The sequence below is a fragment of the Molothrus ater genome, chromosome 17 (genome assembly GCF_012460135.2).
Source record: "Molothrus ater isolate BHLD 08-10-18 breed brown headed cowbird chromosome 17, BPBGC_Mater_1.1, whole genome shotgun sequence".
Taxonomy (NCBI): Eukaryota; Metazoa; Chordata; class Aves; order Passeriformes; family Icteridae; genus Molothrus; species Molothrus ater.
This window is the reverse complement of record NC_050494.2, coordinates 8,219,600-8,247,134: the sequence shown is the minus strand read 5'-3', so window position 1 is coordinate 8,247,134 and position 27,535 is coordinate 8,219,600. Positions and strand designations below refer to the sequence as shown.

The following is a 27,535-nucleotide window of genomic DNA, read 5'->3' as shown; positions in this document are numbered from 1 at the left end:
GGCATCGCTCCGGCTGCGGTCGAGCAGCCTCCCTGCGGCCCCACTGGGCTGAAAACATCCATTCTAGGTGCCTGTCGGCAGCGATTAAGGCGCACAATGCTGACGGCCGAGCGGGGGGAGCCCACGGCCACGCGGCCGGCGGCGCTGGGGCTGCCGCAGGGGGAGCGGAGCGAGGGCTGGCTGCCCTGCACGTCCCAGCGTGGCTGCCGCGGGTCGTGCGAGGCTGCGGGGCCGTTACGCAAGGGCTGCAGGGTGCCGGGACATCCTGTGTCCCACGCCGGCTCGGGCTGGCCCCAGGCTGCTGGACTCCTGTGGGCATCACCCACAGGAAAACTTCCTGTGGCTGCAGGATGCGGCTCAGCCTCGTGATGCTTTTCTCATCGCGGCACCAGAGGCTCCCAGCTGCTGTGACCAGCTTGGGCATCTGCGATTTGGGGCAGAGAATCTGTGCAAAGGGAGAAACTGATTGTGGCTACTCAAGTGGCAGATCTGCTGGGCATTTTCCTTGGGGGGTTTGGAGTGGGCAGACAGCTGGGTGAGGGGCTGCTGGTCCTTTCTGGCTCCTGAACCATGGGGTTGCCAGCTTGTGGCAGGATGGGGAGGTGTTTCTGTAAGGGCAGAGGCCAAGCTTGCCTGTCCTGCTAATCACAATGTCCTACTTGGTGTCTGCATCAAGAACGGGGCTAATCCTAATCCAGGGCAAGGATAAAGGGCCACAAGTGCTCCATGCCAGGGAGCCACATTCTGGTTGGCACTGGCCAGGGTGCCTTGGTTTAGTGCCCTAAGCCCTGAGGTCAATGCAGCTAGCCCAGTTCCAGCTCAGGTTTAACTGGACCTGCCCTCCAGGATGGAGCCAGAGCTACTTTAGGGCCTTGGTCTGCCCACTGCTGCCAGGGATGCCCTTTCAACCCCACTGCTGTCAGCACAGCACAGGACAAACACACAGAGCTCACGTTTCAAGTTGTGTGTGGCTTTTCAACCCCATCAAATAGCTTTATTCACACAAACGTCCCTTAATTTACAAAGCCTCTGCCATTCATACACATCAGGGGATCCACAGTGTTCAAAAAACTTAAATAGAACGTTTCATACCAACCCAAGGAAACCAAGTACAAAATATATTTATATAAAGTTGTTCACACATAGGTCCTAGATAACCAGCTTCTGTGCAAAAAAAAAAAAAAGAAAAAAAAGAAAAAAAAGAAAAATACAGATTCATTTACTAATATTATCTTTAGTTTGGAGTCTGGGTTTAAGCCTTCTGCTCTTGCTAGCTCAGCACAGGAGCTGTGAGGAGTGGGGAGAGCCCTCAGCAGGGCTGGGGCAGCCATGAGCCCCTGTCCTGGGGCTCACCTAGAACCCCTCTAGTGTGGTAGTGAAGCAGCTCACCCTGCAAAGCTGCTGTTTTCTGCTGGGTGACTGAGCTGAAGGTCCATGCTGGCCTGGGCAGCTGCTGGGAATAGGTGCCAGGCTGGGACCACCAGGCACTTCCATGTGGCCCCTGTGTGCTCTTCCAGCAGCCTAGACACCCTCAGGGCAAAAAGCATTTGTGCAGGCTGCAGAGAAATGATCTGGCAGATCACAGCTGGAAGAGAACAGCTCCCTGCACTTCCCTTCCAGCTACACCCACCAGACACCCTGCCCTGAAGTGAGAAATGCTTCTGGACATGAAGGGCCCACACAGTGGATGTGCCTGTAGCCAGCTGAGGAGCACAGGAGCCACTGGCACAACTCCTCCCAAGCATTGGCTGCACCCCTGTTCAAGGGAAATGGGGCCCTGCTTTCCCACTGGCTGATGGGATGGGGGCTGTGAGGAGCACTGAGCTCTGCTCACCCATCCCATGCCAGCATTGCCAGAAAGGGAACCAGGAGCACCCTTGCCCTGGGCAGCTGTAGTGTGAGGCTTGGGCAGCACAGGCCTGGGGTAAGGAAGGAAAGCAGCAGCGTTTCCCTGTTCTCCAGACCTGCAGCGAGCCCAGTGAAACAAATCCCAGTTTGTGGCCTGCAGCAGCTCCCCTGTGATGCTTGGCAGGCTTAAACCCAGACTCGTACTGCATACGGAGGAGACAGACACTGCACACAACGGAGGATTTCCACGACGATGGTAACGCTTGGTTTACATCTTATTGCTCCAGAAAGGCTCTGGGAGCCTGTGATATGTGAAGGAGCTGGGTCCTGAGGAGTAGAGGAAGACCACAGGGGTAACTCTTATCTGTCACTAGCACTGCTGAACCTCAAACACAGCAGCAAGGGGATATAGGGGAGCTAATCTAACCCCTCTAGGCTACAGCCACCTCTGCTTTCCCCACCATGGACCAAAGCTGGCCGGGAGATCCCCGTGACGCCTGCATGATGCCGGTGGTGTCGGCCTTGCTGCACGCTGGTGCAGATAACACAGTTCCCAATCCTCCTGAGGCTTGGCTTGTTCCCCCCACCCACCCCACATCCCTCTTGTAAACAGCAAAATCAGAAGTAAACAGTTTCATACAATCACTCCCCTGGCGTGGGCACCATCTGGGGCCAACAAGCCCAGAGAGTTCTGCAAGGGGGGCTTGGCTCCCCCCACACTAACCAGCTACCCCCAGCACCTGGATGCTCAGCTTCACTGCAGCCAGGAAGAGACAGACAGCGTGGCCCTGGGCTGGGAAATGGGCCACAGGCTTGGGGCTGCTTTCTTAAACTTGGATTTTCCCAGCAGTGCATCCTGGTGCCAAACATCCACAGCAGAGGAAGAAGTTTGGCCTGCAGGGGCTGGGCAGGTGAGGCCCAAAAGACCCACCTGGGAAAAGACTAAACATTCTCCATCCCACAGCATATGCAGGTTTGAGCTGTTCCCACCTGGTTATAGAGGGAGTGCTGGTCTGGGCCAAAGTAACTGAAGGAGAGATGTGGGGAGCTGTAAACACAAGGCAGGTTCCTATATAGTCTGGGGAGTTGAGCACAAACAGCAGCAAAATCAGAGAGAAATGCTCTTAAAAGGACAAACTAATCAGGGAAACATCCATGTTGGCCAAAGGCTAGCAGCCCTAGGACTCCTCCTTGGAAGTGTTTGCTAAATCCTAAGTAAGGCACTACGGTCTAGCTCACTAACATCAAGCTGCTTGAAAAACACATCTGCAATGCAAAAGCTGAGGTGGAGACGTGTGGTTTGAAGATGGCCTGAAACAGCAGTGGACCAAGAGGGCTGACCCTCCCAGGGCCTGCTGGACTCACTCCTGTCCTGAGAAGAACAGGGCAATGCACTCACTGCCTTCCAGCTTCACCTCCTGCCCTCTTACTGCACCCGTTCAGGCCAGGGTTTGCTTAGAACAGCTGTGACAGTCAGGAGCAAAGGCTCTGCCAGGTGGAGGAAGGATGGTCCAGTGATCAGGGCACTAACACTGCACTTGTGAGCTAAATGGTTCATTCTCCCCTCCCTGTGGGATGCAGCACAGGAAGCTGCAGGAATCCCACCCAGCTGCAGCCCATAGAAGCATCCCTAGGGACAAACACAAGCACAGTGTGAGGAACAAGGGCTTGGCAGTGCATTTGTGCTGTCCAAACCTTCACAAGTCACAGACAGCCAGTCTGGAGCCCCCTGGTCCTCCTAAGAAGGACCAGGCCTTTCTGCAGCCACAGCTTTAGCTTTGTGTCCTGGAAAAGATGGAAGAAAAGAAAGAAGCCCCTCTATCCTTTCCCTGCTCTGCCTGAGCCCACCTGAATTTCCTCCATTTCCGTTCATTCCTGTGAGCTCAGCACAGTACACTGAGGAGATACATGGAGGTGCTGCCAGTTAAGAACCTTCCAGTGATGGCAGAGGAAAGCTGCAGGCGAGGAGCAGTTCCCACAGCCAGGGATGAGGGGACCAGGGGGACCCTGTCCTGCTCGTGGCCGTGGCTAGCTCCAGACTGAGCACCCTGGATCAGACCAGCCCACTTCCCAAACCACTGCTGGTGATTTCACCTCTGAGAAACATTTTAGGTGGTTCAGAAGCTGCAGGGTGGAGAAGAGGTGGTGCTTTACATTGCATTTACAGTGAGCAAAGTCTAAAGATCATCAACACAGGGCAGCCCCAGAAAATGAGTTCTGCTTTAAATATAGGCAAGGAAATAGAGTTTTAAGTGCTCAGCCTGAGGTTCCAATCTCCTGACCTGAGCTGTACTATACTGTAGCCTATCCTGAATAGCAGCATTGCCTTTTGCTTCCTGGAGATCATTAGCTAGCAGGGAAAAGTGTCCTGTGGGAAGCTAAAATCCAGCCTATGACCTATTAGGCCAAACCTCCTTCTCTCCACAGCATTGTTCCTATCGACTGAAGTTTGGCATTAAATGGATCAGAGCAGTGGACTGCTTTCTGTTTCTCTTGTACTCAGATGATGTCAACCTGAAAATGTACTCAGCAGCTCCCCAGTTCCCTTTGTATGGAAAGACAGTCACAAAGATGATCATGAAATCTAGCTTGGGAAGACCTGCTTTGCCAAATGGCTTTCCAGCTTGTTTATCCTACTCTATCCTAATGTCAGCTGCTCACAAGCCTGGGCAGCACCACCTATTCAGGAGCTGCCTGGCTATGAAGTTATTTGGCTGCTTGCAACATGTGGACCAAGAGATTAATTTTTCCTAAAGCACTGCACTCCCAATGCAAACCTACCCACCACTTTGCTCCCATTTTCCCTAGGCAAAATCAATAGCTTTGAACCCAAAACTGTGCCCAGCTGGACTTGGAGCTGGTGCCTGGCAGTACACCTCACCATCAGGCTGCTGATTCCCACTTCCTTATGGAACCACATCCCTAGAAACATCTACTGAGTCAAACAGCAGCACAAGAGACACAGGGAGGGCTGGGCAAGGGCAGCTCTGCTCTCTGGATCTTGTTTCAAAGTTTTGTGAGTGACAGCTGCCAGCTTGTGTTCTTCCACAGGCACCTGCAGCTCCCTCCCACACCCCTACAACACCCTTCCCAACACAAAAAAGTAACACCCAAATATTTCACATTGCCAGAGATCCTGTAGACCAGGGATCTTCTGTATCATCATCTTCCCTTATCTTTGACTTCCTTCTTGCACGTAAATAATGGAGATTATGGGTCCCTGGTAAATAAATCTGCAAGAAAAAACAAGAGAGGAGAAAGAGAGGTCAGGTTCGTCAGTGGTTTGTCTCAGTTACTACATTGTGACTGCAGGCATTGGCTCCTGGATGGAAGGGGTGTAAGACACCACTCCTGCCAGCAGCCCACTTATCCCAGTTAGCCCAAATCAGGTGCTGCCACATCTCTACTGCCCAGTGCTTTGGCTATCGATCCAGGCAGGGACTGGGCTCAGTTTACAGTCAGATTTTTTCCCAGAAGGACTCAGACAGCAGTGCATGGAGCACACTGCCAAGGACAGCACACATCCAGCTGCCCCAGGGACTGGCTGGCTGGGCCTGAGCATCTCCTCACACCCCCACACACAGCCCCATCCCACACAGCTCCCCGCAGTGACAGTCCTGCTGGAACAAGGACAAGTGTTCCCACAGCAGAGCCTGGCCTTGAGAGTCCATGTGATGTGTCTGTGAGTGCTGGCTCCATGCACTCCACCAGGAAAGGTGGAACAAGCTGCAAGCCCAGAGGTGCCCTGCACCACTCGCCTGCTGCGTCAGCAACAGCTCGGGCAGCACAAGTGGCTCTGCAAAAGGTGAGTAAAATCCAGGCTGGTGCAACTGGAAGCAGAGCAGGAGAGGTTCACAGCTCAGCCCACAAGGATGCTCAGTGCCAGGGATTTTAGAGTTGGATTTGTTGCATCAATCCTTGCTTTGGCCAAAGCCTTAACACACAACAACCCTCATGGTCCCTGTATCAGTAGTGGTGCTGCACCCATTCATCCACAGCCCTGGCACCCTCCTGTCCTCCGAGCTCAGGGACATGGGAATGCTCAACTCCACACATAAGCCACCGGTGCTTTCCACACAGTTTGTCTGCAACCCAGAAAATTCCCTGTGGACAGCAGAAGAACAGCACACCTATGCACACATGATGTCACTTCTGTACTGAAAATCCATCCTTTAGGATGTCCCAAACTCAAGGAGGCACCAGCAGAGCTGAGGGCAGTGGTTGTGCTGGGAAGCAGTGGCGGTGGTTCACAAGCTCTAAACTCAGATGGGAAAAAAATGTTGGGGGTGAATTTAGCTCCCCCATTCAGCAAGGGCAGGTCCCAGCCCACCAGGGATGGGCGAGGGGCTCTGCAGAGACACCAAGGGAGCAGTGGGAAAGACCCGCTGCAGAAAAAATGCTACTGCCCAGCAAATTACTCCAATACCTTAGCCCTAGGAAATCTCATTAAAGAAATCCCTGCCTGTGGAACACATTTCTAAAGGACAAAGCTGCTCAGAGCAGAAGGCAAGGTCATGGGCACACTCCTCTCCAGGAGAGGTTAACCAAAGGGATGCCACTTTTGCAGGCTGCCATCAGAATAAAGCCTTTCTGTTGGAGGAGGCGAGAGGCACACAGACATCAGGTCAGGGCAAACACACAAGGATTCTTCTGGAAGGTTTCTCCTATTATGCAGCTTCGTTAGCAAGTAGGGCAGGGTTTCTGTTTGTGCTTCCCTGGAGTAGGAACATTATCAGGGAAGGCGCTTGCTTGAGCAGCCCTGAGCTCACTGCTCTGAGACTGGAGAGCTCGCCCCACTGACGCACGGTTTTGCAGGGGCTTGTTCAAGAGCTTTTAATCCCTCCACTGATGCCACTTATAGCTTTAATCAGCTTGAATGTTCATTTGGCATCAGCAGGATGTGAACCAGCAGCCCATGGAGCCCTCACCCAGCACACAAGATGACACCAATGTGTGGGTCACAGAGGGGCAGTGGCAGTGGGGTCTGCATGGCAGAGAGGACTCAGTGCAGAGGAGGGAGAGAAAACCCAGCAGCTCCTGGTGTTAACCATGTCATCTGCCCCTGTGTGGGAACACAGAGTGCAAGGGAACGGAGCTGAGTGCCTGATTTATCTCCTGAGCCTTCCCTCATGCTCTGTACCTATACTTGTGATGCATTCCTTGGGTGCATCCTTAAATCCAACTGCAGTGACCTCTCTCAGAGGGCAAAGCACGGATGACAGCAAGCAAACACAAACACCAATACAACTGGCCAGAGCTGACATGGTCCAGGTCACCCTCAGGGCTTCATTTCACCCCAGGGAGAATCAACACTGTCCAGAAGGGTGTCACCACTCCATGGGGTGGTCCCTGTGATGCTGCATTCACTGCTATGGCTAAGAGGAACTGACCTTGACTTACTGTCCTGTGGCTTTTGTCCATGCCAAGATCCACAAACCACACTGAAAACAGTCCAGAGTCAAAACCAACATTGTTTTAGGAATGAAATTACTGTCCTTTAACAGGCCAGTGAGTAAAACTTGAGCTGAGTGATACTACCAGCCAAGATCTAACTTGATGCAGCAGTCCTTGTTCACTGACAGCTCTCAGAGCTGCTGCTGTGTCCCTGATCCCCGTCCTTCCTTCAGCTCTGAAATTCCACAGGGCAGCAGTTTATCAGCAGTGCTGGGGGTGGCTGGGCACAGCACCAGAGAGCTCTGGCCAGGGTAGACACCATCATGCAGGGTGAGCAGATAAGCTTGTTCAGCATCAGCTCCTGGGGCACAAGTAAAATGCAAAGAGCAGAACAATGCAAATACAAACAGTCACTTTCAGCTGAAACTAGAATAATCAAACCCACTGAGAGAGGAGTGCTGGAGAGAACCAGACTGGCCACAGCTATTGAACACCCTCCTGCTCATGACAGCCCCTGAGATGCTGCAGCCTGCACAGATTCTTGCCATTCATCTTGAGCATCCACCTAAAATCAGACCAACTGTTTTATCCACAGTGAAAATAACATGGAATACAAACCTACCAGAACAACCTGCCTCTACACTGATCATAACCATTGCAGTTTGATGTTCTGTGTCTATCAAAACTGCAAAGTTTCTTAAACACATAACTGTCAGTGGTGGGTGATGCTGTACTCACCCTTTGTGTTTCTGTGGCCAAGGCCCCTGTGTGACTGCAGGGAGCAGCAAAAGGCCACACTGATACTGTACCTTTTTCCTCTACAACCTGTCTAAAGGCTGAACAAAGCCACCCCATCAGAGGATCCCACCAGAGCAGCATCTCTGGGAGGCCCCTCACCATCCCCAGGGAATCTGGAGGGCAACTACAAAAGTGGTTTAAAAGAAAGATGTTCACACTGCAGGAAAGGAGAATCATTCCAGCTTTCCAGTATTGGGAAGGAAGGGTGAAATACTCCCCAGTGGGCAGTGCAGTTAGTGCTGGTCTATCACAGAAAGAGACCCATCAGCAGATACCCAGCACAACCCAGCCACTCCCTAATTGTACTAGAAAGGCTTTTGTCCTCTTTGCCCAAAAGGCAGCTTTTGCCAACTCTAGAGAGCTGTAGATAAACTTGGCTTTATCTAAACATTTGCAGAAGGTAGGGAAGAAGTGTTCAAATGAAAAAGAGAATACCTTGGTTTTTCCCACAGAAATGCTGCCCATCTCTGCTGGAACTATTTGCACCAGTGCCACTAGCAGTGTGAAAAGCACGGAGATAATGAGTTATCTCCACCTCAGGCAGCCCGGTGCCCAGCATAAACTAAGCAAAAAACACCTTCTTTTCTGAGAACTGACATTTCCTATCTACATTTTGGAAGGGTAACAGAGCATGAAGCTCTCAGGTGCGTGCAGCATCCGTGGCAGAACTGAAGCCGAAGCTGCTGAGACATGAAGCAAAATCTGAAGAGGTCAGTGGCATAGCAAAGAATAAGCAAAAATCCGATTGCCTGGGTCAGGAAGGGTTACAGTTTTCCAGGTTATGACATGAACCAAGGCTGAGCAGGTCTGAACTGTCCTGGGGAAGAACCTGCTGCATGACCCAGCACAGCAAAGCTACACGCCAGTGCCACAAATAAGTTGGAAGAGGTTACGTGAGCTTCTCGGTCAACTAAAATTACCTGAGAGCAGAATTCAGGCTCTGCTCTAAATCCCATTTTAAGCTTCTCAAGCAGGTTTCCAATTTAAGATTTGCATTTAATAGCAGCCAGAAGAAGGCTGATTTGAATACACAAGTACACCAGGAAAACCTACAGCAAAGTGCACCATATATATACTCTGGCTGCCCCACGAGTGAGGCAGAGGAACACTCTGGGTTTGCAGGGACATATGGCTGGTGCTGGGCTCTATCTGGGCCAGGCAGCCACGCTCCATGTGCCAGGTTGGGTTATGTAAGAGCATCCCTGGCTGCTGCAGCTGTGTCACCACGGAGCTATCGGTGCAGACTCACGGATGGACTGGGGTGGACTGGAGGGGGGGCTGCAGAAGGCAGCTGGGTTTGAGCAAACAGCCGCGGGGTAGGACTGTCCCCTCGGTGTTTGTTATCCCTTCATGTACTATTCCGCAGATCTGCGCAGGATGAATTTCCCCCGAGGGCAGGGGCCGGTTGCATAACGCAGCAGCATCGTGTCAGCACAGAGTCAGCACCGAGCCAGGGCAGATGGCAGAGCCCGGCCTGACCCTCCACGTGCGCGGCAGAGCTGCTCCCACAGCCCCACGCCTCGCCCCGGGGCACGGTGTCTGCCCCGGCACACCCATCTTAAGGGCTCTCATTTCCACAGATTCACTCCCCCACCCTAATCCCCAGCCCACACTTGCACTGGACCAGTATCCAGCCCCAGGCAGCAGTGCTTGAATCAGTTACTTGCACTTGAGATGGGTGGTAAATATTTTGTGGGTGGAAGAGTGCACAGGGGATGGCCTGCGGACCAGTTTGGACAAACCAACAGAGAAGAACAAGACCCACCCAATGGGTTTTTTCATTTCCATCCCTATTTCTCTACAAACAGCACAGAGTGTACCTGGGCACACAGAGAGAGGCATTTTCCATAAACTCAGGAACCCTCAGGTGGCAGCAATGAGGGGTTTTAGCAAAACCTGCCAAAATACCTCCACCTTCCCCACTGCTGCTGGGGGCTTGCTCTCAGAGCTGGACAGGCACACAGCCATCAGCTGAGGGCTGGTGCATGCTGGCCAGGGACATAATTTCCTCCCTCTTGGCCCTCTTGCATCCATAGTCAGCTCCAGTCCAGCTAGCTGTGTGTGGTTTTGGGGTGAGGTGAGGGCTGGGCCCAAGCTGTGATGCCAGCACCTGACACAGGCAGGCTGTCAAAGAACTCCTGGGACCAGTGATGGGCAGGCAGCTCTGCAGGAGCCTGAGAAAGGATGTGGGCTGGAAAGATGTCAGCCTCACCCCTGGTAATCTGTAATTCTTCAGTTTCATTGAAATGTTTGGCTGGGAGAATCCCTAGTAACAGCTTCTGTTTACAGACAGCTTTGCCATGTAGGCAACACCTCCCAGTCCTTCTGTGTCACTGGTGAGGGACACTGCCAGCTAAACCACATCCCTGGGGTCCTTCCAGACCATGTGTGACCACCCAGGCTTCAGGATCAGGACCTCTGAGCTTCAGACTGTTTAATAGCGGGGGGAGAAGGGAGGGGACTCTGGACAGAGATGAGCTCAATCTGAGCAGAGCTGTTTTTAAGCTTCCTTCCTTAGCAGACACAGGTCTACAAACACAGATGCTGGAGACCAAAGCATCTCCTGGGTCTGGGCACTGACGTTCACACCAAAGGGAAGTCCTGCCTTTAATAAGGAAATGAAACAGAGCCACAGGATGGACCCATGTGCCTCGTAGGTGAAAGCAAAGAGTTCTGTGCCAAGACAGATGTGCCACTTGGGGCTACTCACTGAGCCAGCTGGGCCCTGAGGTGTCCTGTCGAAGTGTCACAGGGGAGGGGGATGGTGCTAGACAGGGAGCTCCAGCACAGACTGTGAAAATTACATCACACAGCAGAGGAGGCAGAACTGGCAGATCCCTCCCTGACCCTGAGAGAGACAGATGTCACCAAAGCTTATACCAAGTGCTTGCAGGTGTCTCTGCTGTGCTCCAGCCTGTCTGAGCCACCAGCCAGGACCTCTGAGGAGCAAGGCTCCTGCCCAGCCCTTCCAGCTCCACTGGGCCCTTGGGCAGTGACAGGATGTGCAGCTGCTAATTCTATTTCTCACCTCTACTTTATTTTTGCAGTAGAATAGGTGAAAACAACCTCAGAAGCAGTGCTCTGATGAGTCACTATAGAAATAGCTCTAAGAACATAAAAGACTCCTTTGTGTCACTATAAAGTGCACTATTGGGCCAGTACTGGCGACAGAAATAAGACAAAAAATGCGAATCACTTACCCAGCTGCAAAGCACAGCGGTGCCCTGCCCTGAATTTAAGCAGCACATGTAACCTGGTCCATTCTGGTTTCAAGCTCAAAGGCATCAGGTCGATCCTGTGGGTTAGCAGCCAACATGTCTTTCAAGAGCTGCTTGATCCCCTCAGACATGGAAGTCCTGCGTTTCTGAGGGATGTGCAGCTCCATCTTTGGGTTTTCTAGCAGCGCTTCCCCGACGGGCACAATCTCAGTCCCCTGCTTGATGTAAGTCCCCAGCAGCTCCTTCTTGGTCTCAGCATCAATGAAGGTGATCCTCTCAATCATGGCCCAGATGATGATGCCGAGGGCAAAGATGTCAGCCTTGGCAGTGTAGTGTCCCTCCCACACCTCGGGTGCCATGTAGAAATCAGAGCCACAGGCTGAGGACAGCCAGTACTTGTTCACATTCACATTTTTGTTCTCATGCCCACCCTCCTTGCCCCGAGCAGTCAGGCCAGCACAGACCTTGCTCAGCCCAAAGTCAGCCACCTTGAGCACAGGGGTGCCAGATTTCTCAGTTATCAGGATGTTGTCTGGCTTCAGGTCCCGGTGGACAATGTGATTCTTGTGCAGGAAGGCAATGGCACTGGTCAGCTGCAGCATGAAGCTCTTGTTGGTGGCAGGGTCAGGCCTTCGGGACAGCACGTACTGGTTGAGGTCTCCCCCTTCACAGAACTCCATGACAAACCACAGGTAGCAAGGCTCCTCTGCATAGCCCAGGATCCTCTCACCTGACCAAAAGGGATAAAAGAGTGGGTTTTTCAGACACATTTTAAAGTCCACACTAAGCCAGGATGGCTGAGGAACAGGTCTGGTTTATGTGGATAACAGAAATTTTGGGAATGTGACTGGGACCTATTGCACTGCAGGGCACCAGCAGTGATGCTGCCACTGCTGTGGCTTTAAGTGCTTTGGGATCCTGTTGAGCAGGACACACCAGCACCGTGTTTACCCAAACCCACTGCTGGGAACCAGCTCAGGGACCTCCTCCTCCCAGCAAAGTGCAGAGAACACATCTTCTTCAGTCCTACCAGCAGGCCATTCTCCCCAGGCTCTGACAGCCAAAGCAGCAGAGGCTAAAAGCATAATTAGCACTGAGTCTACAGGAAAAAAAAAATCACTTCTGTGAATGCCTCCTCTCCCACCTCAGCTCTGCTGCAGGAGGCAAAGGCTGGCTCATTGCATACACTTTACTGGAACTGCACACAGGGAGTAGATCACAGTCCTTGACACTGCCAGCACAGACCTGCCAAGAGTGGTCACCAGTGTCCAAGCCCTATGGCCCACTGGGTCTTCCCAGAACAAATCTGTGCATTTAAAGATTGCATTTGTGCTGGGGAAACTCTGCCACTTCATCCAGCTTTCATTAAGTGCCAACAAGTCTTTAATGAGAGGAAACTGGAGGTCCAAGCTGCAAAATCTTTGCTGAGTGTAATCTCAGCCACATTTGTGACTGTAAATACTCCTACTACTCAGTATTACACCCCAAACAGCTTCTTCCTTCACCAGACGTCAAACTGAGCTCCTCAAGCTCAGAGCATCTCAGGCTTTACTCCATAAAACTCCTGCCTAAGGAAGGACTCTCTTGCACATCAATTAGACACGTGAAGAACACAACAGCCTCATATCAGCTAATGGGGCCAAGTCTGCCACTGGTGCTCCCCAGGGATGCCTGGATGCCCCAGGGAGTATTGGCAACAGACCCATCCCCATTAGCTGATGCCAGGAATGCAAACCCTGGGGTCAGACCCCAAATCTCCTCCAGAGAGCACCCAGGTGATTGGCAGAGCCTGCACACACCACCAGAGCATCATTTTGCTCTAGAAATTGATTTTCTTATCATCAAGCACCATAAGAGAGAAGCTGGACGATACCACTCACCTCTGCCACAGCTAAAAAGTCCCACAGCTGAACTCAAGTGTTTTTGAAAGCAGTTAAATAACTCCACCCATTTGACAAAGTTGGATTTTGTTTGAGCAAAGCCCTAGAGAGCATCTGGGAAAGCAAAAAACTTCCAGCAGCAGGTAAAGCCGAGGACTACCAGGGCCACCCAGCCCTGGGCTGCACTGGTCAGCAGTCAGTGTGGGTGGGAATATTGGTTATTTGCACAAACAGTCTGTATCCATGGCTACTGCTATGGAAATGGAAATCTGCACAACAGAAGCATTTGGCTGCACCTCCTCATCCTCAGCAATCTTCTGCTGAGATTAGGTCTGAAGGTTAGATCTAGGGGATGAAAGAACAGGGTGGAGTTACACAGGGTACTGGGTGCACTCTGGGGGTCTCATCTGGCTGGAAGGAGGCTCACCATGAAAGCCCAAGGACCAGCTGGGAGCAGCACAGGACAGCTTGGCTCTGGAGACCAAAATGCTGGAAAAGCAGCTTCTCTGGTGCAAGCCACCTTTGACATGACAGCATGGGAGCAGAGACCCCAGCACAGCCAGGACAGCCCCAGCTCACACAGCTGCCATCACTTTGATTTGTTAAATCCCAGTGACATCACAGCAGGACACAGGGTTTGGCTTTCCTGCTCCCCTCTGCAGCCATACAGCCCCAACACAGGGAGCAGGAGTGTCTGTCTCTTCTCTGCCAGGAATCAAACCATGACAGGGAGCATGGCAGAGCCCCACATCCCTCACACACAGCCAGGTGGGAGCATCCACACAGCACTGCTGGCAGCCCCTTCCCACAGGAAGTGGCTCAAACACTGGCTCAGCAGCAGCCAGGACCTGTTAGCTCTGACAAGCCAAGGTTTGTTTTTAGCATAAGGAAGGCTCTGATTTAAAACTTGGCCCCTGAACGTCAGCAAACGCAGGAAAGATGACGGAGATCCAGCAGTAGCTGTGAGCACCAGGCACTTCACTTTGGGTGGAGCATTGTGAATAGAGGCTTAAGCCAAAAGTAATATTTCCTCATTTTCTTTCTATAATCTGAAAGTGTTTTAGTTGTTAAATCATCTTCCTGCCTTCAAAACAAACAGCTTTAAACATAAAGAGCTGGCAAGACGCTCCCTAAAGATGAGATGTTAGCAAACTGAAGACAAGCAGTCAAGAGCTGAGGAGATGCCAATGACAGGCTGGACCTGTTCTCTATCACCAAGCCAGCATCCCCATGTGCTCCCTGCCCAAACACAGCATGGCACACACTCACACTCCATCTTTCCAGCAGCACACACACACTTCCCCCACCCCATCCCAGGGAGCTCATTAACAGCGTGCTAATTTGCTTAGCTGCACAGGGGAAATGAAAATCCAGTGAGAGCAGAAGCAGCATCCCAGTGCCCACCAGCACATGTAACCTCTGACTCCCTCTGTGCAAGGAGGCTGCACCAGAGAGATGGGAGCTGGCAGCATGGAATTCCAGGCAGTTGGAATGATGGCAACACATGGAGGTGATGCCAGGGCAGCCCATGAGTGAGGCTGAGTGCTGGTGGCAGGTTGATGGCCCCACAGATGACATGGGAGGAACAGGAAGCATCACCTTATACCTGTTCACTTAAGGCAGCTCTGTCAGTGCTCTAGGTTAGAAACAAGAGGGGCATGTGATGTGCACAAGCACTGGAGGTGCTCCTGTGACAGGGCTCTGAGCACATTGCAAGGGTGCCTCTCCTCCAGCTCAGCACCGAGCTTCCACCTTCCTTTTCACACCCTGCCCTTTAAATTTAATTACTCCACACCTCGTTAAAATGCTAAAGGTTCAGCCTCTGGCTGTAGCTGAGAGCAAACCCCGCCTGTATCCTGACAGTTGTGCTCCCAATTCAGAGAGTCTCAGATTAATCCTGGCCGTGCCCTGAGCCCCAGCACGTTGGCACAGCATCTGTGCTGGCCCGTAAATAGCCCAGCTGCGGTCGTGCAGAATGGCACGGAGCGCAGCGCCACGGCCACCGCCACTGCAGGCAGGCAGGGAGAGACCTGCAGGACTCATCCAGCCCGGCCTTTTGTTGTGAAAATATTTATCCACATCTATCAGACCCAAGGCTTGGGAAGGCAGTGAGCACAGGCTGCCTGGCACAACACAGCCCCAAAGGCAGCCAGGCAGACGGGAAGGAGAATGTGCTCCAGCTTGGTTTGGGGAGTCCAGCTACTCCTATCCAGGCTGGGGGTGCAGAGCCCAGCTCTGCTCCCCTCTGAGGGGCTGCTGTAGGACCAGGGCAGGCAAAGCCCTCCCCACTGCTGGGAATTCAGAAGGCTCAACCCCCCCCCCCCCAGAGATGGGGCATCTATGGGTCTCCTTCCCCACCTGCAGATGGGGCACCTCCAGCTTTCCCCAAGCCAAGCCACCTGTCCTCAGGGCATGCAACATGACAGAGGGGGCAGGATCCCCCATTCCGGCTACAGCTTGACACACCCGAAGGGAAGAGCTGGCTCCTCTCCCAGAGAGCTGAGTGCCCTGGCTGTACAGGAATTTGGACACTGCCCTTCGCAGGGAGCCTCCCTTGGGTGGCTGTGTGAAGAAGAGCAGGAGCTGGGATGCATGGGGAGAGCCAGGCACGTCTGGACATGTCCACCCAGCAGGGATATAGAGGGGACAGGCAAGGCAGGGACAGTCAGAGCCACAGGTTTGCTCAGAGGATGGATCTCAGGAGCTCTGCATGAACTCTGTGCCTGGCACAGGGTCTGGGGGCTGCCTACACTGGGGGTCAGGGAGACTGAGCACCCCAAGGAGCTGACAGGAATCCTGGCACACCAGTTTGGGGAAGGAAGGACTGGGGGGGTTGGTTCTGCTCACAGCAGGCTGGGAGGAGGCACAGGGGCAGCAAGGGCACAGGGCTCCTGTATTTTTCCACATCTTCACAGCACATTGGCAAAGCTGGGTCTGACAAGCAGCCAAGGGAGCAAAGGGAAGAAGGGAGGGAGCATTTTGGAGATGTCACCATCACAATCATCGACTGTGACAGAAGAAGGTGACCCCTGACAGCCCCGTGATGCTGCTGAGGGACCCCAGGGGAAAATGGCGGTATCAGCCCAGGCTACAGGCATTAGTGCTTCCAGGGCTGTTCCCATAGAGCCAGTAATGGGGGGGGACACCAGTCCTAAAGCTGTGAGGGCTTGAGCCATAACAGGCGGCAGCCTTGGGGTGCTCAGAGATGGGACAGTACATTGGGCAGAGAGGGGGAGATATCCCCTTGGTGTGACTGGGGCACAGGCTGTGAAGGTCCCCAAGGAGATGTGTTTGGGCTGTGGCAAAGGCCAGGGTAGCAGATGGAGCCCCAGGATTTGGAGTCAGTGCTGATCAGGGGTCCATCACACAGAGGTGTCCATCAAGGGTTATGTTTGAGCCTGGAAGTGGCAAGAGGGCCCCTCAGGACTGGGGATGGGACTGCAGAGCACATGGAGGGACCCCACTGGCACTGCTGCAAGACATGGGTGGGGCTCAGGGAATGGTTTCCTGGGAGAATCGTACAGGAGAGTGGAGGGAATGCACAGCATGGGGGGATAGAGTCCAGAACAAGGGTCCCTCAGGTGTATTCAGGTTGAGTGGCAGCAGAGACCCTGTGGGGAGCCCTGCAGGGACAGGACAGAGATGGGAGATGGGAGCAAGCCTAGAGCAGATACCCCAGAGAGGACACCAAGATTGCAGGGGTGATGGGTGCTCAGGGGCACAGCAGGGAGAGCCCAGGTGTGGTTACACTGGAAATGCAGTGAGTCAAGGTGGGAGGAAGGGCATTGTGAGAGCTGGGGGGAGCTTTGGGTGCTGTTAATCACAGGCAATGCCCAGGAAGGATTTGAGCATTCGGGTGATGGGTAGCAAGCAGGGCAGCAGCAGTGCCTGAGGTGTGGGTACTGTGGAAGGGTGTCCATGAAGAAAAGAGACAAAACCAGGATGTTCCGCATGGGGCATCCCAGCAGCCACCTGCTCCGGGGGTGTAACCTGGGAGTGGGGCAGGAAGATCTAGGTGTGGGGGTCACTGAGGGCAGCAGGGAGGCAGCAGATCCAGGTGCTCAGGGGTGGGGATGGGTGACACGGATGCCAGGGACAGGGCCCCCGGAGGCCCTGGGCGGGTGAGGCGGCCCGGGAGGGCGCTGGGGCCGAGCCAGGGCTGCCGGTACCTTTGAGGGAGGTCTCGACGAGGCGCAGGTAGAGCTGGCTGCGCTTGTTGCCGTGGCTCATGCGCTGCCCCAGGCCGTGCCGCTGCAGGACGCACTCCTCGAAGCGCACCACGTTGGGGTGCTGCCGCCGGAGGCTCGTCAGGGCCCAGAACTCGGCCAGCGCCAGCTCCACGTTCTCGGGAGCGTCGCAGCGGATCCGCTTCACCGCCAGCCGGGCGCCGCTGCGGCCCGACACCGCCTCGTACACCACGCCGTAGGCGCCGCGGCCGATCTCGGCCAGCAGGCTGTACCGCGGGCTGCCGCCGCCGCCGATGCCCGGCCCCGCCGCCACCGCCGCCGCCATGGCCCCACGCCGCGTCGCCCGCCGCCGCCGCCCCATCCTTTGTGTCCCGCGGCGGCCGCCGTCCATGGCCCCCCCCGCCCCGCGTGCCGGGCAGCGCCGCGCGGGCGAGGGGGCACGCGCCGATGCCGCCGCCGCGCCGCGGGGCGGAAAAGCGCGCGCTGCCGGCCCCTTTAAGCGCTCGGCCAATCGCGGCCGCGCGGGGCGAACCACCGCGGCGCCGGGGGGGGGCGGCGGCCGCCGCGACGGGGCTCGGCCTCTCCCCGGTGCCGGCCCCGTACTCGGAAAGAGAGGGCCGGGTTTGCCGCCCCGGGCGCGGTAACCGGGTCGCGGCGCCGCCAGCGCGGCTCGGCGCGGCCGGGACTCAGCGCGGCGGCAGGCCCCTCCCGCTCCCCCGCCACGGTGGTACGCGCCGCGCCGGTGTAAACAGGCCGGTCATGGGGGCCCCGGCGTCCGCCGCGGGTCTCCCCCGTCCGTCCCTTCCCTCCGGGCCTGGCCCGCGGGAGGCGCTGCGGGCTCGGGCCCGGCCCGCGGGGCTCACCTGGGGAGCGGCGGCGGCGGCTCCGGGCCGGGCGCTGCGCGGGGCGTGTGAATGGGCGGGGTGGGCGAGCGGCGGCGGTGGGATAAGAGCGTGGCCGCACGCCCTGACGTAACCCCTTATGTAACGGCGGGGGGTGACCCGCCCCCAGCAGCCCCCTCCCCCCGCCCCGGGACGGGCGGTGCACCGGGGGGGCGGGATGCCCCGGGATGGGTTGGGGGAGCGGTGCACCGGCGGTACAGGGGTGCACTGGGGAGGGCTGCGTGTGATGCCGCCGGGGGTGGGGGGTGATGCTCCGGGACACGGCGCACCGGGGGAGGGGGGCGGTGCACACGTTGTGGGTGATGACCTGGCGGGGAGGTGATTCCCCGGGGAGGGAGTAGTGCCCCGGGACCCAATAAATCCTCGGCACCCGGTAAATCCCGGGACGCGCTGAGCTGGCGGTAGCAGCGCGGTGCTGGATGCCCGGCGAGCTGGCGCTGTGCAGCCGCACCGGGAAGGGGGGCATGAGGCTCGGGGCCGGTTTCACAGCTCCGGCAGCATTCGGGGACCCTCCCGTGCGCCATGCTCACCCCGAGGGTTCGACCCCATTGCCGGGAATCACCGGGGACTTTCCAACTGGAAATTCCTCGGAAAAGTGGCTGCGATCCCGAGAGGATCCCTGCGGGGCGGGACCGAGGGTTTTGGGGGCACCCCAGGGTGGCGCGGCACCCACCGGGTGTCCGCGTGGTGGAACGGGCACTGGTCACCAAGAGCGGGACACGGTGACCGCCCTACGCCGGGACCCCGAGGGCGGCGAGGGCCGGGGGAGACCGCGGGGCTGCAGTGTGTCCCCCCGGGATGGCCGTGTCCCCGCGGGGTTGAGTCTTGGCTGTTTTGGTGACATTTCTCCTGCGAGCAGATGGGGTGAACCACAGAGGTCCCTGGCCCAAGCACCGTCCCAAAATTGCTTTTCACTCCCCGGGCCGTGGGCATCTCCAGTATCCGTTCTCTCCGGGCTGCCCGGAGCTCTCATCCTGTTCCTGGCGCTGCTGGGCAACCCCAGAGCTCGGGGCTTTGCATGCCGCCGTCCCGCTCCTCGGGAGGAGGAGGGAATATTTGGGGAGGGAATCACGATCCAACCCAAATGTACTTTTCCAGCCGCCTCTCCCGCGTTCTCCTGCCCCCCGCGCGGTGCCGTTGGCAGCGCTCACTGCTGCCGGTCAAAGACAGCGTCTGCAGAGCCGGTTCACGGAGGAGCTCTCAAAATTCCCAGATTTCTTGCCCCGCTGCTGAGCCGTGTGCCGCTGCCATCACGCAGCCCCAGCAGCTCCCGGCTGCGTCACGCCGGTGCCCCCGGGGAAGGGACGGCGAGCCGGAGCCACCGGCGACTCTAATGCGGGGCTGCCCCGCGGTGTCACGGCGCCGGCTGCAGCTCCTGCAAGTGCTTTGACCTCAATTTATTTTTAAATGGAGCCACTTCACCTCCGGGGAGGCTGCGGGGGTCGTGCCGCAGCCCCGCGCCCCCGGTGCCGCTCGTCAGCCCGCAGCGACGGTGGCAGCGGCGTGACTCGCCGTGTTTACGAGAGCGCCGCTTCTCGTACCGCCGTGGAGTGGCACTTGTGCCTCCTGCCCACGCAGGGAGGTCACCGTGTGCCCGCCTGGGCAGCGCTGGCGGCCCCCTGCTCGGTGCTCCCTTCGCCGGAGGCTCGCTCCGGTGCGGTCACGCTGGAACGGAGCTGCCGCGGGCGGTTTGGAGCAGAGCAGAAACATGCGTTTCTCCCCATGTCCCGCAAATGCATCTGAACACTTCGCTCTCCTGCCTACGGCAAGGCCAGACAGGAGTGCAAACGTGTTGGGAGTTTCTGGAAAAGCCGTGTCCCTGAATGGGATAAAGCTGACCGTGCTGGAGGACCCACAGCGCAGCCAATGCCTTCCTGGGGAAGCTCCCGCCGGAGCTCTGGGTCGCGGTCCCTCTGCCTGGGGACAGCCCCGGCGGCTGGCAGAGCTTGTACCAGCCGCAGGGGCGACTTACCCCACCCCAGGGCATGGGGAGCCCTGGCTGGTCTGGAGCAGGGTCCTTCGGGGGGAACCTGGGGGCTCAGGGACAGAGTGGCAGCGCCGTGTGACGCCAGCTGGCATTAACTCCCACCTGCTTCCGCGGGTGCCTGGCACGCTCGGCCCCCTCCTCGCCGAACGCGCCTTTCACTCATGTAGTTAGAAAAGTTAACTTTTCTATTACCGCACATTTCACTTACCCAGGTACTTAATTACCATTGTCCCAGGGAAATGTCAGTGTGACTCAGAGACGCTTTCCCATTAGGAAGAGACAGATGAATATTAAGTTGAGTTGCTGGTGGGTGGGCTGGCTTCCAACTCCTCTCCCGGGGGACCCTGTCACCCTCCACGCCCTGGACCCGTGGAGGACCCTGTTACCCAGCTCAGTAGATCGGTGGCACTTCGCTCTGGGGACAGGAGTAATTCGACCTCCCACCCGGAGCAAAGGGAAGGAGCCTTATTCCAAACGACTTTTCCCTCTGCGTCCTGGGGATTTGTTCAATCTCTAACACATCTCCCTCGTGTGCAATTACCCTGTGCGGGGCGGTGACTGCACCCCAGGCCGCTGGGTGAATATATACATATACAAATATTCATATAAAAAGAATGGCTTTGGTGTAGAAATGCTCCGCCCGCCGTGTCTGTGGTACCCGCACGGCTATCAGTTCCAGCAGCAAGGGTTAAACTGCCCGAGGGCTGCTCAGCCCCTCGCCCAGAGTGTTGTGGTCGTTTGCAGATGCGTTTTGTTCTTCTCAGCTTTGTTCTGTGCCTGCACAGCCCAGCACACCCCGACACAGCGAGGCGGGGCCGTGGCCGCCCTCTGCCCCTGCGGGGCCTGAGCTCCATCCGCCCTCGCTGCAGCCCCAGGGATGGAGGGGTGGGTTCCTCCCTTAGCCCTGAGGAGGATGCGGGGTCTGCCCTGCTACCTTGGTCCCTCCGTGTTGGCACAGCCCCAGCCTGGAGGAGTTAAAATCCACCTCCAGACAAAAGCCGTGGGGTCTCGCCTGCTTTTCAAGGAGCCGGGGGATGCCGATGGACCCGATCACCAGTCCTGACAGAGAACCACGGGCACAGGCTGCCGTGGCTGCTGGGCGCCCAGCAGAGGGTCCCAGCCCTGTCGATGGCCCCCACTTCCCTCAGTAGTGCTGGGACGGCTGAGCAAGGGGGCACCAGGTCCAGCAGCTGGTGTTCGAGCTGGGAGAACAGCAGGTTGCTGGGAAACATCCCTCTTGAGCTCCGATAAAAATAGCTCCATCTTCAAGGCGAGAGGACTGGCTGCACTGCCAGCGACGCAGGGGATGTGTCTGCACCCACTGGGGTGTGGGGGCCGGTGCAGGATGTCCTGTGGGGTCTGCACCTCGGACCCCCGTCCCACACGTCTGTTGTGACATGGTGCAGGGGCTCAGGGATTGCCTGTCATTGCCCCAGTGCTGTTCTCCTTTCTCTCCAGATCAGACTTGGAAATGTGTGAGAATAGGAATCAGGGCTGAGTGGGGAAAGTGGGGGTGTCTTTTTCCCCCCAGCCAGCTCCCTCTGCCTCGTTGGCTCATCTCAGTGTTTGCCCTCATGAGGAGGGGGTTCAGGGAGACGTGGAACTGAGCTCTGAGTCCTAGCATTGCAGAGGTTGGGGGGGTTTCTATGCAAAGGCTTTTTCACTGACAGCAGCTAGGCTGGGTGGGTTGGGACATCCCTTTCCCGGGGCATGAAGACCCTCTCTCCCTTCCCAGCAGCTCTGGATGGGCTCACTTGAGGACAGTGCCTCTCCCCAGCCTGGGGAGCAGGGTGAGAGCAGGTCAGGGATTCACCTTTCCCCCTCCACCCTTCTTGGACATGATTTGAATTCAGTGTCCAGGGGATTCACACCCCCAGCAGCCAAACCCCTCTGGGACGCAGCTGTGTGGGAAGACGGACAGACCCCGTCCCGGTCCTCTGCCACCTTCCTTGTTCGGGGCAGGCGTTTCGGCCCCGAGGACCGAGGCAGGACACGCCGGATGTCTCCGAGCGCTGCAGCCGCAGCGGTGGGATGCGCACCCCGATTCCCGGGGCGGCCGGGGGCTGCGGGGAGGCCTCGGCGGTGCGGGCGAGCCTGCTCGGGAGGTGGCGGGGATGCTGCGGGGCTGATTATTCACAGCTTCCCTCGCCCCGATTGGCTCTGCCGCCGCGCACAGCCGGGCCCCGCCGCAGGAGGAGACTCCGTGGCCATAAAAGCGGGGTGAGAGGCAGCCGGCGGCGAGTCCGGTGGGCAACCCGGGCAGCACCGCGGGGCCGCCTGCCAGTGTGGCCTTGCCACCGATGACTGGCGCAGCCTGACGCCCGTGGAGGGACAGCCACCAGCCACGAGCCGTCCTGACTTGGCGAAGCGGGTGCTCGGCGGGACAGGGAGCAGCGGCAGGTAGGGCTGCCGGGGTTGTCATCCCCCTTCCATTGCGTGGGCACAATCAGGGCATCGCTCTTGCTCCCCCCAAAAAAGCAACAGTTTAAGAACACCCCCTGAGCAGCACTGCTGAGAGTGGCTTGTGGTTGGAGTTGTGTTATTTTGGGGAGCTTCCACACGGCTGCAGGTCCCTCTTGTCCCTTGAGTGGTTTCAGAGCCCGTGAGCAGCTGTCCGGAGCTCTGCTGGGGTTCATTTCATTTTTATGCTGTGCCCGGCATCCTGGCAGCAGAATCACCCAGGGCTTGGAGGGGCAAAGGGAGTGGGCAGAGAGGATGGGGGTTCTCTCTCCCCCTTCTTGGCTCGAGCAGCAGTGTGGCTGCAGTGCTCGAGTGATTCTATTCCAAAAGTTACCAGCTTTTTTGAGAAGCCTTGTTCTGATGGTGTTTCCAGGAAATTTTTGGAGGTGAGGAAAGGAGATGTTGGAAGGTTGATTGTTCTTCTCCACCAGAACTATGTGCAGGATCCAAACCTGTGGAGTTGGACCTGTGTGGGAGGAGAGATCTGCTCAGTCTGGGAGAGCTGTTCACATCCTTTGTTAGCTATAATCACAGGTTAGTCAGGATGGGGCCAGTCTCTGCTGTCCAGCACACACAGCCCTGATTCCTCATCCCTCCTTGGGTCACCAGGTCTGTAATTGGCCCCTGGGGTGCATGGATGCTGCTTGAGGGTTTTCCAAAGCAAAGCCTGGTATTTGAAGACTCAAGTGGAAATGGGATGGGAGGAAGGGACACCGGCAGGCACCTGGCACAGGTAGGATGTGCTGAGAGTGGCCACAGAGGCTGGGACTCAATGCTGGCATTGCCAGAGCCTGCCGCAATCCTTCCAAGGTGTTCCTGCAGGAGGGATGGCTCCAGAGCCTTGGGCTCCTCCAGGTAACACAGGATTGAGCTCGAACTCTGCTTTTCTTCTTCCTCCCTTTGTGTTCTTTTTGCTTTTTCCTCCCCGCTGCTTCTTTCCTCTTTTGTCCAAAGCCCTTTGTTTTCTTCCCGTTTTCCTGCTCCCGTTTTGCCAGTCCTTCTTACCCCAGCTTCAGGAGCAGGCAGAGCACTGCTGGGACATTTGTGGCACCACCTGGACACACAGTATGTTTGTGTCCTTGGCCAATCTGTGCTCAGAGAACTGCAGCTCCCCTGAGTGCCATGAAATCCTCTGTCTGCAGCAGGGTGCCAGGGATGGGACACACCGTGCCTGGAATGCCAGAGGTCTGAACTGTGCAGTGTCAGACAAACCAGCAGCTGTTCCCAGCATGGGAACGTTCCCGGTGCCGTCCCTGTGTGCTGCTCTGGCAGCACCCACGGGGATAGCGGCAGCGGAGGAGCAAGGGAGGGGAGCGGGTGGGGAAAGGGAAAGAAAAGGTTCCCGGCGGGGCCCCTGCGAAGCAGTTATCAGCTTTTTTTCGGTGTTTCATTCCCCCTAGAGCTGCAGCTGACACCTACCTGTGCGGCGGGCATGTCCTCGCTCCTCGGTGCGGTCTCGGTGGCCCTGACGCAATTAAGGGACTGTCCCATGTCTGAGAGTCGAGGCTGGCTGAGGTCCCACCATGCCCCTGCCATCCTGGGCAGCTGCCACGCTGTTCCCTGCCATACTGCCAGGGCACTGGGAGGATTCACGGAGCTGGTGGCTGTGCAGCCAAGGAATGCAGACAGCTCGACACACGATGGTGCAGATAATTTAAATTAAATTTTAATCTAGCATGAATTAATACTGTGGCATTAACAATTCTTCATCAGTACCAATTACAGTACATTAGCTGCTACTGCTGGAGAGCACAATAGTCTCTAATATGCGTCATTAATGTGTAACAGATCCCTCTGGGTCATGCCTTACCCACCCTAGATAAAAGCAGCAATGGAAGCAGGCAGGGGTTTGCAGCCAGTGCACCCCTTTGGGGCTGGCTCTTACTCCAGGGCTATCATGGTCCCAGTGGCACAGTGATCCTGTGGCACTGCGGGTGGGGCTGGCAGTGGCCCCTCCAGCCTCACCCAGGGTCAGGTTTAGCACTGCCACCTGCAGAGCCCCTCTCCCAGCTGAGCACAGTGTCCTTGTCCGTCCACAGAGGCCAGAGGCTCCATCACGGCTCTCAAACTGGAGGATGGTGATGGTGGTCTGCAGGTAGGCTGGAACCCAGAGTCCTCCTTTTTCCCCTTCTCCTGATGCACCAGTCCAGCAGACTTGGTGGGTGTGAGGGAGGGGAGATGAGGCTGCCCTGGTGTGGGGAACAGCAGCCTGGGGTGAGTCCGCACGGGGCCATGGCATCACCCCATCCACCTGCCACCGCAGCTCCGTTTGCTGGGGCTCTTTTCCCCAGGGCCAAGGGGAAGAGCTGGTGATTCATCTGCCTGCACCATGCAGACATGGCAATCACAGAGAAACCCAGTGCTGGGGAAAAAAAGGGACTTTTCTTTCTAATGGTATGGTAAGAGATGAAGAGGAACCGAGAAGAACTGAAATGAGATGAGATGAGATATGAGATGAGATATGAGATGAGATATGAGATGAGATGAGTTAAGATGAGATGCAACAGTGGTCCTGCCCACAGTGACTTGGTGGCCACCAGGGACTGGCAATGGCTCTGGGCTTGTGCCAAGGACCAGGCTGCAGCCAGGGTAAGGGCTCACATCTTGTGGTGTCCTTGCTGGGAGCAGCACCTGGAGGTGAGTCATGTGGGAACGGGCACAGGCACAGGTCCCTGTGTACGATCCCAGGAGCAGCTCACAGATGGAGGTGGTAGGTGCCCAGTGCCTGTGGAGTGGTGATGGCTCCCCAGAGCTGGCACAGGGATAGTGACAGGCTCTGTGCTGTCTTCTCTCCAGGCAGCGTCTGCAGGGCGAGATGGCACGGCGGGCACTGGCACTGGCACTCTGCCTGTCCCTGTCTGCGGTGGCATCTGCCAACTGTGTCACCCAGTGCTCCCTCTGCGCAGCCCAGACCCGCGGTGCCGAGAGCAGCGTCCAGCCCCTGGTGAGTGCTGGCCCCACAGGGACGTGAGCCAGCAGTGGAGTGTCACGGGTGCAGGGTGGCAGAGCTGGGTGGCACCTGGTGTGCTGGTCATGGGCACCCCAGGGTGCTGGGGTTGTGCAAACTTCAGCTTCTCACCGAGCTGAGCAGCACGGTGGGCACGGACCCCTGGGCTCGGGGTGGGGTGGGAGGAAGGCAAGGGCTCACCCTGAGCACCTGTGGCCGCTGTTTTACAGATGTGCCTGTGGGAATGCCAGGGCTCCTTGTCACCCGGCCCCGAGTGGGAGATGTGCAGGAAGGCGCTGGCACTCCTGGCTCCACTAGTGGCCCTGGCCGAGGGGACAGAGCCGTCCCCACAGGAGGCAGAAGAGGATGAGGCACAGCTGGAGCAGGGTCTGGGCACTGCAGACCTGCCGCCGGCGCCGGCCAAGCGCTACGGGGGCTTCATGAAGATGATGTCCAAGGCAAAGCTGCTGTCCCTGCTCCGCGAGAACGCTCACGCCAAGGGCGGCCTCAGCAAGAAGTCTGGGGGCTTCAGCCGCAAGCCGGGCGAGCAAGCGGCCCCCGAGGACTACCCGGGGCCGGCAGGGGACGGGGATGGGGATGAGGAGCCCACGGGGGCCGAGGGGCCGGAGCTGCACAAGCGCTACGGGGGCTTCCTGCGCCGCATCCGGCCCAAGCTCAAGTGGGACAATCAGAAGCGCTACGGGGGCTTCCTGCGGAGGCAGTTCAAGGTGACCACGAGGTCGGACGAGGACCCCAGCGCCTACTCAGGGGAGGTCTCAGACCTATAGAGCCAGGCGTGGCACGGCAGCACCGCGGTCCCCACACTGCCACTGCCACCCCGACTGTGCCATCACCCCCAGCCCTGTCCCCTGCCCGGCCCAGTGTGGCTGGTGTCACCCTTGCCTCATTCGCTCAGGGGACCGTGAGTTCCATCCCATTGTCCCTCTCTGGTTCACCTGCCCTTCCTGTGCGCAGAGGGGACAGTGCCACTCCTCTGGCTGCTGGCGGTGTGGCTGTGGCCCAGCCCAGGGTTCCCAGGGTGTATTGCTGGGGACACAGATCCTCCATCCTCCCGTGGCTGCCAGAGCACAGCAGGGTCTGCAAACCACCAGAGCTGACGTACAGGGCAGGGGGCTCGGAGCACTGGGAAGGATGAACCAGGGCAGGATCGGGGAGGTGGCTGCCATAGCCACGGGCAGAGGTGGCTGGTGGAACCACAGCACCATCACCAGGTGTTCAAGCAGTGCTGAGCCCTCACTCCCCTCCCCGAGCCTCTCACAGTGTCCCACCGATCCCAGCACCCACCCAGAGCCCCTGGGCTCCCCCTCCAAGAGCGACTCCAGAGGCAGGGTCAGCCCCAAGCCCCAACACCCACCTCCCCCCCGCAGTCAATAAAAGGCAGATGCCAACGAAGCTGAAGCCATGCTGGGTGCTGAGTGTGCTCTGCAGGGCAGAGCAAGCACCCCAAACTGGGGTGCCCAAATGGGCCAGGGGTGCTGGCTGTGAGACCTGCAGGCAGCACATGGGCTTCCTGGGCCATGGGTGCCAAAAGGAATGTGGGACCCCCACACACCTCTGGAGCCATATCCTGAGAGTGACAGGGCCATCTCAGCTGAGCAAGTGCAGGGCAGGCATGCTCAGCCTGCTGCAGGGGCGTGTAGGGTGCTGGCAAGGTTCCTCCTGCAGCAGCAGGCAGGAGAGAACTCCCTTGGGAATCACCACTGCTGCCCAGCTGGGAAGGGGTAGTTGTGCTGAGGGCAGGGGGCAAACTGCCCCTTTTCTGCTCATATGGGACCCCTCCAGCAGCAGCTCAGAGCTGAGGAAGCCCAACCTGCAACTTCCCTCTTGAGTGTCTGTGTAGCCCCACATAGCAGTTCCTGGCTCTGGTGAGACACAGTTCATGCCCCAGATACA

At 57.2% G+C, this 27,535-nt stretch overlaps 2 protein-coding genes across 2 annotated transcripts; one reads left to right on the top strand and one right to left on the bottom strand.

Annotated features, from left to right (window-relative positions):
- Positions 1-954: 954 nt before the first annotated feature.
- On the bottom strand, positions 955-24,165 carry STK35 (serine/threonine kinase 35). The gene is made up of 10 exons (XM_054516686.1): positions 24,094-24,165; positions 22,352-22,620; positions 22,159-22,308; positions 21,537-21,601; positions 19,650-19,793; positions 19,379-19,400; positions 18,963-19,076; positions 17,308-17,927; positions 11,241-11,988; positions 955-5,081 (listed from the first exon to the last, which is right to left on the bottom strand). The coding sequence occupies exons 1-9, from the start codon at positions 24,163-24,165 to the stop codon at positions 11,276-11,278; spliced, it is 2,169 nt and encodes a 722-aa protein (XP_054372661.1). The 3' UTR covers positions 955-5,081; positions 11,241-11,275.
- On the top strand, positions 22,445-27,034 carry PDYN (prodynorphin). Its single transcript, XM_036395844.2, has 4 exons — positions 22,445-22,614; positions 24,714-24,769; positions 25,471-25,618; positions 25,852-27,034. Exons 2-4 carry the CDS (start codon positions 24,750-24,752, stop codon positions 26,407-26,409), a joined length of 726 nt encoding a protein of 241 aa, XP_036251737.1. The 5' UTR covers positions 22,445-22,614; positions 24,714-24,749; the 3' UTR covers positions 26,410-27,034.
- Positions 27,035-27,535: the final 501 nt, after the last annotated feature.

What these genes read in the sequence shown, in the direction of transcription:
- STK35 (XM_054516686.1), bottom strand. Translation starts at nt 24,165, where the DNA reads ATGGGACAGTCCCTTAATTGCGTCAGGGCCACCGAGACCGCACCGAGG. An exon ending in AGGACATGCCCGCCGCACAG is followed by an intron (nt 22,621 to 24,093) that starts GTAGGTGTCAGC and finishes CAACCCCGGCAG; the next exon opens with CCCTACCTGCCGCTGCTCCC. An exon ending in CAATCGGGGCGAGGGAAGCT is followed by an intron (nt 22,309 to 22,351) that starts GTGAATAATCAG and finishes CCTCCCGAGCAG; the next exon opens with GCTCGCCCGCACCGCCGAGG.
- PDYN (XM_036395844.2), top strand. Translation starts at nt 24,750, where the DNA reads ATGGTGATGGTGGTCTGCAG. An exon ending in ATGGTGATGGTGGTCTGCAG is followed by an intron (nt 24,770 to 25,470) that starts GTAGGCTGGAAC and finishes TCTTCTCTCCAG; the next exon opens with GCAGCGTCTGCAGGGCGAGA. An exon ending in AGAGCAGCGTCCAGCCCCTG is followed by an intron (nt 25,619 to 25,851) that starts GTGAGTGCTGGC and finishes GCTGTTTTACAG; the next exon opens with ATGTGCCTGTGGGAATGCCA.